The sequence below is a fragment of the Equus quagga genome, chromosome 4 (assembly GCF_021613505.1).
Source record: "Equus quagga isolate Etosha38 chromosome 4, UCLA_HA_Equagga_1.0, whole genome shotgun sequence".
Taxonomy (NCBI): domain Eukaryota; kingdom Metazoa; phylum Chordata; class Mammalia; order Perissodactyla; family Equidae; genus Equus; species Equus quagga.
In genome coordinates, this window is record NC_060270.1 from 5,868,589 (window position 1) to 5,881,587 (window position 12,999).

Here is a 12,999-nt window from a genome sequence, read left to right on the forward strand (position 1 = left end):
TTAAGGTTTTAATGTGCTTTAATATTAATTTTTTTCCAAGTTATCAAAAGCGTACTTCTTATTGGCAAAGGCACTGTTTTTTGCCTTACATGATGAAATGTGAAAAAGAGCACTAGTTACAAAAGAAGCTCTAATAGCACTTTTAAATGTAACTGTTTGGGTTAGACATCTGGCTGCAGCACACACACTGACAGTCAGGTGTTCATTTCCTGTAAGCGTCAAGTGTGGTGGCACCTGTTTCCTGTTCCTACAACACAAGCAAACTGTCCACACAGTCACCACTAGGAAGAAATCTGCAGGCCTGGGCCTAGCTCCCCGGAGAGAGGCCTTGTTGACTGGCTGTCAGGAAGGAGGTTATGAAGGAATGACCAGGTAACTTAACTGGTAAAAAGATCAATTTACGAGCCTCACATCTGCAGGAACCAGTGTTATTACTGAGTCTTTAAAATCCAGTCACATAACTCAATATGAGCTTAGTGACTGGAGGGAGGAAAAAGAATGCTAGGCTGGACTAAAGATCTAAAAAGTAATCAGGTGATGCACTAATACATATTTTAACAAAATTGAACACTTAGACATTTCAGAAGGTGACAATATCGCCAGATAAGTCACTGTGGGGCCAACACCAGAACAAGGGAAGTAAATGCCACTGGGTTTTGGGGACATCTCTGGGCATCTGCTTTTAAAACCAAGTCTGTACATAATCAGGAGAGTGGGATTTTTTTTTTTAAATCTTGCTTTACTGAAGATCTTCACACTTTAAGGACAAAGAATCCAAACCCATGAAACTTTCTGGCTATTATAATACGCCTTGTTTTCTTCTCTGAAAGAGAGAAGTACCACAATTCTTGGAGGATGGGGTGGGATGGAATCTGCAGGACTAGGAATCTAAAGACTGAGGGTTAGTCCCAGCTGTTTTTTCTGGCAGAATGGCCACAAACAAATCTTCTTTTATAGAACTAATACCCACCAACCACATCCGTTTTTGTCAGATTAAAATGAACGGAGAGGAAAGTACTCCGTTAACTGCAAAGTGCCGCATGCCTACATGTTATTATTATCACTAAACTCATCTCATTTTGGGTTCTGCCAGCTCTTGAGTCCCAACACATACAGGTATTCCATCTCAACACATCCTGTTAGCCCCTGCACAGGCGTCCAGCTGTATTTCATTAACATCAAGAGTAACAATAGGTACAATTTGTTGAAGGACCGCTATGTGCTCGGTACCTGGCAATATTACTTTTAATCCTTGCAACAATCCCAAGATACACATATTTTCCCAATTTTATAGATGAGAAAACTAAGACACTGAGATGTCAACTAACTTGCCCAGGATCACACATTTGGTGAGTGAATTAATCAGAATTTATTCGATCCCAAATCTCTCTAACACCGAAGCCCATATTCTTCCCACTGAATTACATGCCTCTTCCTCTCTGCCCCGACTCACGATAAACATGATTTAGAGTTGGGACGAAGACTGGGAAAACTGTGAAGCTCATCAGAACTTCTCACCTGAATTAAAATGAAGGGGACTCTATATGATACAAAGGAAAGAACACTTTGAAAGGAAGGAGGAAGCCTGATCTTCCCTTCTCCTCCTAGAGGCCGAAATGACCACGAACAAGTTTCTTGCCCTCCTGGGCCTCATCAGTGAAATGGAGACACTTACCCACATGGCTGCTATTAGCATACAGACATCCGTAGCCTGCAGAACATAAAGTGCTATGCAAGGCGACTGTGTCGATACCGTGGCTGTCCTCAGGTACCTTCACCCCCAAGCCTACTACACTGACCTTTCCCTCTTTGATGTCATACTTGGTGTTGTCCCAAGGTCATTTTACTCTTCTCATAAAATAAAGAGTAATAGCTCCTGAACCTCAATCCTCTCCAAGCAGGCTTTCTTTTTCCCTGTGTCTTCCAATATTACCTAAGAAATAATATTGAAAGAACAATCCATCTGACTGTGCCCAGAAAGGTGACAGCTGGAGAGCCCTCTCAGTGTGCAGCAAACATGGTGACAGGACTCTCAAAGACACAACCTCTGACTCTGCTGCTCCACACAAAGTGGCTATTAGTAGACATTTTACTTCAGGCAAAGGGACAGGGATGCAGAGATATAGGCCAGAGAAGGAACTTTCATGGGAGGCCCAGACTCTTCATCACTTTCAAATCACCTCAAGCCAATGGCTACTCACCTCATAAAGTCCCTACTGGAGATGTTTTTCAGAGTGTTTATTAGACTTTCTCTAAATATGCAGTCTTTCAGTGCAATTGTTTACCCAAACACTGAGGTCTATGAAAGGTGCTTAATCCAAGAGCAGAGAGAAGCAGACAGCTGATCCAAGACACTATCTGATGCCAGATGGCCATGGGCCTGGCTGACATTTCTTCCACATACCACACAGCCTCACGACTTGGCCACACAACTAGGAAAATTGGTCATCTGACCTACACTGCCCACGTCTGAGGGCTGCAATGATGCTGTTTGGCTGAGAGATGCACATTTTTATTTCTCACCTAGACACAGTGTCTAGGGAAGGACATTAGTCCAAGGTAACAGAACTGAAACACTTGGCCCAGGAGAACCCCATCGAGAGGGAATGGAAAAGAAATCAGCAGACAGAGGGGACATGGGCACTCAATGCCTTCCTACGCAAGAGCAAATGTGTACAAGAAAGGGCCAACGAGGGGTCATTTCTGACTGAAGGACTCTTGAATTCAAGCCCTATATCGAATTCTCCTGGAAAGTAAAGTTGTGGGGTAGTCTAATGCATGATTCTTTAAAGAAACCCCTTTTTAAAAAACGCTTGCAACCAAGGAACAGAAATACGAGGTAAATTTACTTTCCACTGGACACCTTTTTGTCCTTTGAACTTGGTATCATGTATTACCTATGCATTAACTGCTCAAAATTTTCCGATTTTAAAAAAGAATACTAAATATGAAATTAAAGGAATCAAATTTAATGCTCCCTCAAGAAAAACAATACACTGTATGTAATTTCTCAAAGATGCTCATTTCTCCAAATATTGTCAAATTAAAACCATGCCATAGAACACATTCTTCCCCAGCTGTGCAGTGAAAGTTGGAAATAGCATTTATTTGCTAGCAGATGGCAGATGTGTGCAAGATTTTATTTTAATGAAATAACTCATCTGTCTTTCTGTGAACTTTTCACAGAGATTTCTGAAGAAATGGCTAAGGCACCACCCCGGAACCAGGCAGATGGAAAGCTTAAATCCTAAGCCTACCTTTAACCAGCATTGTGAATGTGGGAAATTGACAACCCCAGCAAACTGTCTTGTTTATAAAAAAAAATAAAATAAAAACAAACAAAAAAATCACCCACCTCTGAAATAAACTCTTCTACAAGATGCTGGTGGTAGAAGCTGGAGGGATCCTGTAGTTCCTCCTTGTATTGCTCCCCTGTGAGGTGGACACTGAACTCTGCAATCTGCTCAGCTGCTGCTTTTGTGGGTTCTTCTATCACATTCTCAATTTCATTACTAATCTGGATTTTTAGAAAAAGAACAAGAAACGTCAACATTTACTCATTCAATCAACACATGTTTACTGTCTACTATACGCCAGATACTGTGCCAAAGGCAACTTCTGACGATGATCTTTTATATAGTATTTGACTTTGGAACTAATTAAGTGGACGTTAAGACATGGGCTCATATTAACATTACTGTGCATTTGTCCATTCCTCTGAATACACAATGACTAGCTCAGGGAAACACAGAAGTTTCCACAGATAAAACATCAAAGTTGACCATCTGAAAAAAAAAAAAAAAAAGAGTTGACTATGCTAAAATGATCACCTAAAAATAGCCTAGAAAGGTGGTTCACAAACTTTTTGGTTTTAGGACCCCTTTAAACTCTTAAAAACCACTGAAGAACCCAAAGAAGCTTGGATTTTGTGGGTTATATCTATAGATATTTACCAACAAGTAAAAAAGAAATTTTAAATATATATATTAATTCATTTAAAAATAATAACAGGGGCTGGCCCCGTGGCCAAGTGGTTAAGTTTGCACGCTCCACTTCAGCGGCCCAGAGTTTTGCCAGTTCGAATCCTGGGCATGGACATGGCACCGCTCATCAAGCCATGCTGAGGCAGCATCCCACATGCCACAACTAGAAGGACCCACAACTCAAAATACACAACTATGTACCGGGGGGCTTTGGGAGAAAAAGGAAAAAAAAAATCTTTAAAAAAATAAAAATAATAATAAACTCATTACATGTAAAAATGAATGACATATTTTGCAAACTAAAAAGTGTAGTGAGAAGAGTAACACTGTTTATATTTTTACAAATTCTTTCATGTCTGACAATGGGCAGCAGCTGGATTTTCACATCTGCTTCTGTATTCAATCAGTCACAGGATGTTGTTTCCACTGAAGTATGTGAATCAAACCCAGCCACAGAGATAGGTACTGGGAAAGGAAGGAATCTGGCAATAGTCTTTTCAGATAATTGTGGATATTCTTGTTAGATACTACACCAAGCTCAACAAGGGGTAGTTTCTTAAAGGTTGGGTGCTACATGGATTCTGAAACCATATCAGCAAACTTTTTGTTCTCTGTAACACCAAAATCCAGGTCTTCCAGTGGCCAAAGCTGGAATAATTTGAGCAAGAAAATAAATATTGGATTATAATCCAAAAAATAAAATAAACATCGTGAGTCTGTACTGATATAAATAAATGATTTAAAAAATAGATGTAAGAAAAATGACAATAGTTTCTTAGAGAAGAACTGCAATTAGTATGTGTAGAGCAAATGAGGGAAATAGAATATTAATAGAAAATCATTATTAAAACACTACAATGACAATTCCTGCATGGAAGATATACTGGAGCTCATCTAATTTTTGATACACACAAAAAAAAACAAGATTAGAAGAATGGCTAGCCTAATAAATTTTTTTTAATGTTTTTAATGCATAGGTGGTTTGCAAGAAAGTAAAGAAAACTCCAAGGGGGTCAAGAAAGATTAGAAGAATACAGAGAGGTGATTCAGTGTTGCATGCATACATGGTGTATCTGCTGATCCCTTGTGACCTAGGCTTTAGTTTTAAGTACTACCAAGGGATAGGATAGAAAGTTGAAGGTCTGTATATGTTAAAAAGTCAGATCAAAGACTCCCACATAAAGGATTCTAAAAACTCAAAAGACAGTTTGAACAACAAACTAGACTAAGTTGAAGGAAGAATTAGTGAACTAGAAGACATACTTAAATGCAACAGAGAAATAAAGTTATTAAAGAGTGGTTAACAGACATAAGGGATAAAATGAGGAGGTCAGACAATACATCTAATCATGAGAGGTAACAGCTGAGAATTTCTCCTATACCCATTTTTGTGAAACTCCCTATTGTATTTGGGAATCTGCAGTTTCACAAAAATGGGTATGGGGTATACTTATGTACATTTATTTTGCTTTGGATTTGTACTTCCTTAATGTAAGGCTTTATGTCTATCATAAATTCTGAGACATTCTCAGCTGATATCTCCTAGGATTATACATAGATATGGACAGATAGATATAGACATATCTTAAAAGTAGACAAGAATACATTTAAAAGGGACAGTGGGTCCCTTTTAAGGGTGTCACAATGTCCTGAAGCAAAAAAAAAAAAAAAACCCAGGCAGTTAAATTTATTATTTTTAGTTCATTGTAGATATAGTTATGTTTAAGTTCACTACATCATAAACTGCATATAGTTAACTCTGTTACTGCCTATTTTCCTTTTTGAACTGATCCTTTTTGTTGTCTTTATAGAGTCCCACGTTAAAGAATCCCTTGGGGGGAAGATTAGGAATTGTATTTTCTTTTCTGTGCCTTTAAGAAGTCTGGAATAATTTATAAGAACATAACAAAAGCCAGTGGGGCTTGGGGAAGCAGTGGTGCAGTGAGTGGAAACGGAGCTAACATCTGCTAATCCTCCTCTTTTTGCTGAGGAAGACTGGCCCTGAGCTAACATCCGTGCCCATCTTCCTCTACTTTATATGTGGGACGCCTACCACAGCATGGCTCACCAAGCGGTGCCATGTCCACACCCAGGATCCAAACTGGGGAGCCCCGGGCCGCCGAAGCAGAACGTGCGCACTTAACCGCTGCGCCAACAGGCCGGCCCCAGCAAGCATCTTTTACATTTATTATTTTTTGACCAATGTGAATGTGATATCTCTGAAAAAATAAGCAAATAAGCCAATAAAAGGACTTCAAACAAAAAAAATAGACACAACGGCCAGGTTACCCATAAAGGAATAACAAATGTACTGACAGCTGAATTCTCAGTAGCAACAATAAAAGATAGAAGATAGTGTTTTGCATAAAACCTTGACAAAAACAAAAAAAAAAATCTAGAATTTCATATAGCTTTAAAATATCTTTCTAGAATAAGGGAATAATAAAGAAATTTCTGGGTGATCAAAAACTGAGATTGGACTCACTAAAGAGACTCTCATTAGAGTAACATCAGAAGCATACATTTCAGAAGGAAAATTCTTTCAGAATAGAGGTCTAAAATGCAAAAAAGAATCTTAAGAAAACAGAGCGGTAAACATCTGGGTAAATGTAAAGCAAACGTTAACTTTATAAAATAAATATAATACAGTCTAATTTGTGGGATTAAAAAGAGAAAAAAAGAACAAAAATACTGGAAAATAGAACATAAATCAGTACAGAGACCATCTGAATTGGAGTGCTCTAATGCGTTGCTCAGGATAAGGATAAATATTTTGGAAAAACATCGCTAGATTAAATATAAATTATAACTTGCAACTACTCATAGAAATAAAGTATATAATTTCTAAAACAATAAATGGAAAAACATATTATGGAAGAAGCTGCACTATAAAACCGTACCTTGGGCTTCATTTTGAACTAGAGGTACATGCAATATAATTCTTGATAGGTATCTCTGTACCATTTTGTTCTATAAATTGGCTTCAGATCTTCCTCTCTGTTTTGGATATTAATGTTCCAATTGATTATACACAATTCCCTCATTTCTATTATAGAGAATTCTATCTCATTCTATAAATGTTTCCAGACCTAAATAATAACTATTCTGTCTCAAGTTGAGAACTACAGCACCACTTCTTATTCAGTCATTCACAAATATTTATCAAATGCCAGTATTTTCTGGCACCATCTACTTTGGACACAGATGTACTGAGGGTAAGTATTGATTCTGGCATCCACTCAGGGATCCAAGCCACCACCAACCTCGATGAGCGACAGGGAGGGAGGTGCAGAGTGGGCAACTTAACCTGATTTCTCCTAAGTTAAAACATCCAGGCTGGGAAGAGAAGGAGCAAGGTAACTAAACTGCGTCTTTCCAGTGGATATGTTCCATCAGATACAACACAACGCTGTACATCAAGGAGCCTAGGATTTACGAATCCCAACATTTTAAAAATGTATATTTAACAAAATTTATAACAAAATGTTCCTATCTTCTTGGGCAGTGTACACTTTTAAAAAAGAAGTCTGAATGTGACAGAGAGTTAATGTTATTTAGTGGAACAGGTTACTATTAATAATGATGCATTTGAAAAGCAAGGTGTTTCTTGATTTTTAAACTACACATAAAATCTGAAGAGAAGGCCAAGTCCTGATCTATTAAGGGATAGAAGAACATAGGTAAAAATCCCCTTAGTAAATTATGTCACACAGCCCCCAGGAGACAGTGGGTTTACCATGATGACAGTGCCCCAGGCCCCAAGTCATTTCATTTACAATTTGAAGCCCTCTTTCACCAAAATCAGATTTAATCAGCTCTCCAAGGAATCTCAGATTCTTTTTAATGTACTAGTTTTGGAATCTACAACATTTCCATAAAGGGAACCACATGAAGTCTTGTGTAGTCTGACACCGGAATATAAATCTCTCCCACTCCCTGTTCTCCGTGTTAGAGACTAAATAGCAAAACAGACCAACACCCACACTCTCCTCTGGCCTCTCCAAGCTGCTCTCCCAGGCACCTTCATAGGAGGTCATCTCTGGGTATGGAACACTGAGAACAGCGCCTAAGCAGAAAAACAAAAACATGTGTGTGAATTGAGCCCCTCACCAAGTCAGAATTCAGGTCAGGAAAAAAGGAACGGACTTCAAAACCATGCCCATAAGTCATTTGCTTTTTCATCCTGGAAATTCTGTGCATTATAACCTCAAGACACATTTGCACAGAGTCTTCCCAGAACAGAAAATAACTACAACCCATTCATTCATTCAACAAGCATTTATTGAGCACCTGCTATATGTCAGGCTCTATGCAAGATGCCAGGGACACAGATGAAGTCCCTGTCCTGAAGGAGCTATCTAGGAAAGCGGGCGGATAGTGAAAGAAGCAGCACTACCGGAGACGGGAAGCAGGTAAAGGGTGGACACTGGCCATGAATTGATAATTGTTGAAGCTGGGCCTCATTGTGCTATTCTGACTACTTTTTGTATATGTTTGAAATTTCCAACAAAGAGGAGCTTGTTAAAAAAATTAAAAATAAAGAAAGTAACTACCAATTTATAGGAAATACAGAAGCCAAAGGAATATGTTAAAGTATACCACAGAATGCAATCAGAAAAATCCTAACTCTGGGAAACTCCACAAAACAAGTGACAAATGGTGGAGCTAGAAAGGTTCTACCTGTTGATGTGGGTGGTAGTCACAGAGTATGCGCCCTAAAGTAATTCTGCAGGTCGTACATTTGCTTTAAGCAGTTTTCTGATTTGTATTATGCTTAATAATTAAAGATTTTTAAGCACCCACAACATAATGCCATAAAATAAGTGAAAAAAGAATTACTTTTTCTTGAGACTCTTGAACATATGTGGAGAGAGAAATGTGGTGTTTTTTAAATGTGAGCTGAAAAATGTGCTTGCTTGCAAGATTGCCTTAAACCATAAATAAATTAAAAAGAAAAGTGAATAAAAGCACAAAAGCAAACCTCCCAATGTTGAGGTATCACCAACAGGAACTGGAGATGACAATTCAAGGCTAGGAAAAAAAATGATTAGAGTTAATAAAACAATAGAAATGTGAGGGTTTATTTGTTTTGTCTTTTTTTTCCAAAAAGGACTTCACTAGATTTCCAAATAAGGATGCCCAAACCAAACTACTGAGTAGCAAAATTTTAAACAATAGTCTTCATAACTCACTTATTTTACATTTATCAATTCCTACTCAGCTAGAATCACCCACATAAAGTACTCTACCTACTATCTCATCATCCTGTTTCATTTCTCCTCAGTTCTTATTACTATGTGAAATTATTTTGTTCATTTATTTATCTATTTCTTTATCTCTGTCTCCAACCCCTTAATCCTCAAGAATGGCTTTGTCCAATATGGTAGTCACTGGACATACATGGCGATTTAAATTAAATAAAGAGTAAAGTTCAGCTCCCCATTCACACTAGCCACATTTCAAGTGTCCAACAGTCACCTGTGGCTAATGGCTACCACACTGGACACACAGTAAAGAACATGTCCATCATCACAGAAAGTTCTATTGAACAGAACTGCCCCCTTAGAATCTAAGCTCCACGATATTAGGGACCTTGCCTGCCACATTCTTGCTGTGTCTCCAGCTGAAATAGTATCTGCTGTTTAATAGGTATTAAATAGATATTTCTGGAATGAATGAATAAATACTATTGGCAAAGCAGTGTAAAAGACACTTGGCACATAGTTGTGAACAAAATGCCCATGGTCTATGGAAGTTACAGTCTTACAGGAAGTAGACACCAAATAAATGATTACAAAGGCAACGATAGTACAGACAGGACAGTCTGGCTGCTAAGGGGAACATATCAGCACAAATCTCATCTCATTTGAGAGACCATAGAAATCATACGTTTTTTATATAAAGAAAGTCAAGCTTAGAGAAATGACTGGCTGTAGGCCACATGGCTAATAGGCTTCAGGTCTCCCAACCATCCTCAACCACGTCACCCTGCAACAGCAAGCAAAGAGCAGAAGACACCTGAGAAAGCCGCCACCAAGAAAGTGGTTGTCTGCAAGTCCCTATCTCCTCATGCCCCAAAATTTAAATTCTAACAATTTGGGCAAGTTTTAGAACTTTAAAGTTTGCATGCATGTCCTAAGGGGAAAAGGCTGTTCCATTAACCTTGTTCAAAGGGGCTGGATGGTGATTACATCAGTTTTCAACACATAGCAATTGAAAACTCTCTTCAACTTTACAAGGATCAGATCCTAAGGTGACTCCATCACAGTCAAAACTGTGTCCCTCACAGACTTGCCAGTGGTCCAGTGAGGCCCGTCTTCAGAACCACTCCTTCAGACTGCCCTGCTGCTCTACATTAGGTCAGGGCGGGTGGTAGGGAGGGGTACTCAAAGCCACAGATCAACCTGCCGCACACCTTGAAGCATCAATTTTACTTGAAGCACAGGGAGGGGGGGACCTAAGTAACAACTGATCTGTGATTTAAAATATTTTAATATTAAAACAAACACAGTAGGGGCTGGCCCGGGGGCACAGTGGTTAAGTTCGTGTACTCTGCTTTGGCAGCCCAGGGTTTGCTGGTTCAGATCCAGGGTGTGGACTTACACACCACTCATCAAGCCATGCTGTGGCAGCATCCCACATAGAAAACAGAGGAAGACTGGTACAGATGTTAGCCCAGCAACAATCTTCCTCAAGCAAAAAGAGAGGACTAGCAACAGATGTTAGCTCAGGGCCAATCTTCCTCACCAAAAACATCCCCCCCCAAAATGGCTATATTGTGGATAGAACATAAAGTTTAAATGAATATTAAGATGAAATATAATAATACAAGGACATTTCATGACCAGAACTAGAGTGGGGGAGTCAACTAGCACTATGTTCTCTAAACTCCCAGGCTTTGGTAGAAAATTTGACAAATGTAGATTTTAAAAAACTCACCATAAAGAGTCCTCTGGGTTTTCAAAATAAAAGAATAACACATTAAATCATTACACCAAACCTATCACTGTTGGTTATTTATAGTGCATTCACAGGAAATTGCTTATAAGTGAGCTGTCATCTAGAAGAACCCAAAGGAATATGACATTGAGATAAGTTATTATGATGAGTGACGAGCAGGGGAAGGCCTGGGTGATGAGAAGGCGTCGAGAGGCTTCTTGGCGGCAGGAAGGAGAGCTCATAAAACGGGACTCAGATACGCTGGGAACAGACATTAACATAACCAGGCCCGAAGAGGGTCTATCAGCTGCCCAAAAGGCAGAACCCCTTCCCTATACCTCATTTTATAGACAAAAAATCAAGGCCCAAATGGGTAAAGCAATTTTCCCAGGGTCACACAATGATTCAATATGGGCTAAGACCATGTCTAAAATCCCTAACTGTAAACAGTTCCCCTTTCAGCAAGAATGATTACAGCCAAATTTACTGAGTCCTCATCATGTGTCAAGCACTGTGCTAAGTGGTTTATCTTGGTTAACTCACAAAGACCTTAAGAGGAAGATACTATTATCCCCACCTATTCAGATGAGAAAACTAACGCCAGAAGAGCTTAAGAATTTGCTCTGGGTCACAGAGCTAACCAATGGAGGACCTGTGATGTAAAATAGGTCCATTCGATTCCAGAAACCTCACTCTTACCCACCTAATTCCTCACAACATGGCCTTGATGTGACCCATACACTCTACAAGGGCAACCAGGATGGTTTCACTTGGTCTTAATTATACCTACATAAACTAACCAACTCAAAAGTCAAAGTGTGTAAGGTCCCAGAAAGAGGAAGGGAAAACCAGTCAGATTTGGAGAGATGTGGAGAGCAAGCAGGTATGAAGAGCAGAGAGATCAAAGCAAGACAAAGTGGCCAAGCACCATACGGTAACTAGAATGGAAGGAATGGTGTGGCAGAGAAAGCAGACTTCATCTGGGGTCGGTCAAATTGTCCCCACCTCAAAGTTAAGCTAATTCTCTAAGTAAGCATTCAGAACGGAGAAGTTTGCTTACTCAGGATGACTAGCTTTCACTTACTGAATTCAAAAGAACATTATTTTAACGAGGATAAGCAGGCAACTCACAGTTATTCAAACCACTTATCAAATCACACCCCAGCACTTAAGCCCTCCCCCTCCCACTCCCCTTTCAAAGACAGTAAGGAACACTTAGGAATCCTTTCACGTTTTCTCACCAGGTATGCCTCCTGCAGGGACCCCTAAGATGTCACTCACAAGAGAACTAGAACACAGTTGCATTGAGTTTCGGGACAGAAATGCTGCTTCATTTCCAGGCCAAACCACAAATTTGAAGTTGTTCAGCTAAGACCTTTAGCTCAATACTAGCAGCAAACAACCTCCTACTGTCTCATTTCCTCAGCTCATCCAGCACAGAACTTATTCCTCACTCCTACTGTCTAACCATTCAGTGCAGTTCAGATGGGATTGTGTCAAAAGATACCACAGCCACATGGAACCTAAGCTCAGAAATATAGTGAAACAAGCCAACCACAATTTCATATCTAGATTACTACTCCCCTTGACAATTTTCCATACTTTGCTTTGCTCTTGAATCTGTTAACTGTAACCAGCACGTGACAATGAAAGAACTCAAGGCACAAAGCCAGGAATGCTGGGTGCTAGTCCCAGGAGTACCATTAACTTTGTGTATGACTTGGGAAGACACCTCAGTTGCTCTGGACCTCAAGAACCTAATCTCCAAAACAGGACACGTCCCTGCCCTACCTATTTCACAAAGGTGTTGACAAAACTGCAGAAAATAGTATGTGCAGAAGCATTCTAACAGGTATGACACGCCAAGCAATAAAGGGAAAACAGAGGCTAAAGAAGCAGGGACACACCATTCCAAAAAGAATTAAGCATTTGCTAAAAAACATGCCTATCTGCCTTTGTGATCTATGACAGGCATCCTCAACTGAAAATGTGATTGAGGTACAAAAAAAATGCCAAAGAACAGTCCTTATTCTGAGAATGGCACCAGAGACCTGACAATGCACTTGGGTGACTAAGC

At 39.5% G+C, this 12,999-nt stretch overlaps 1 protein-coding gene across 1 annotated transcript in view; it reads right to left on the minus strand.

Annotated features, from left to right (window-relative positions):
* IMPG2 (interphotoreceptor matrix proteoglycan 2) overlaps positions 1–12,999 on the minus strand; it is a 66,798-nt gene that overhangs the window by 37,029 nt on the left and 16,770 nt on the right. Inside the window, exons 5-7 of the mRNA XM_046658756.1 lie at positions 8,965–9,014; positions 7,967–8,049; positions 3,356–3,517 (exon numbers count right to left, since the gene is read on the minus strand). Coding sequence (XP_046514712.1) covers positions 3,356–3,517; positions 7,967–8,049; positions 8,965–9,014 — 295 coding nt within the window. The remainder of the gene's footprint in view (positions 1–3,355; positions 3,518–7,966; positions 8,050–8,964; positions 9,015–12,999) is intronic.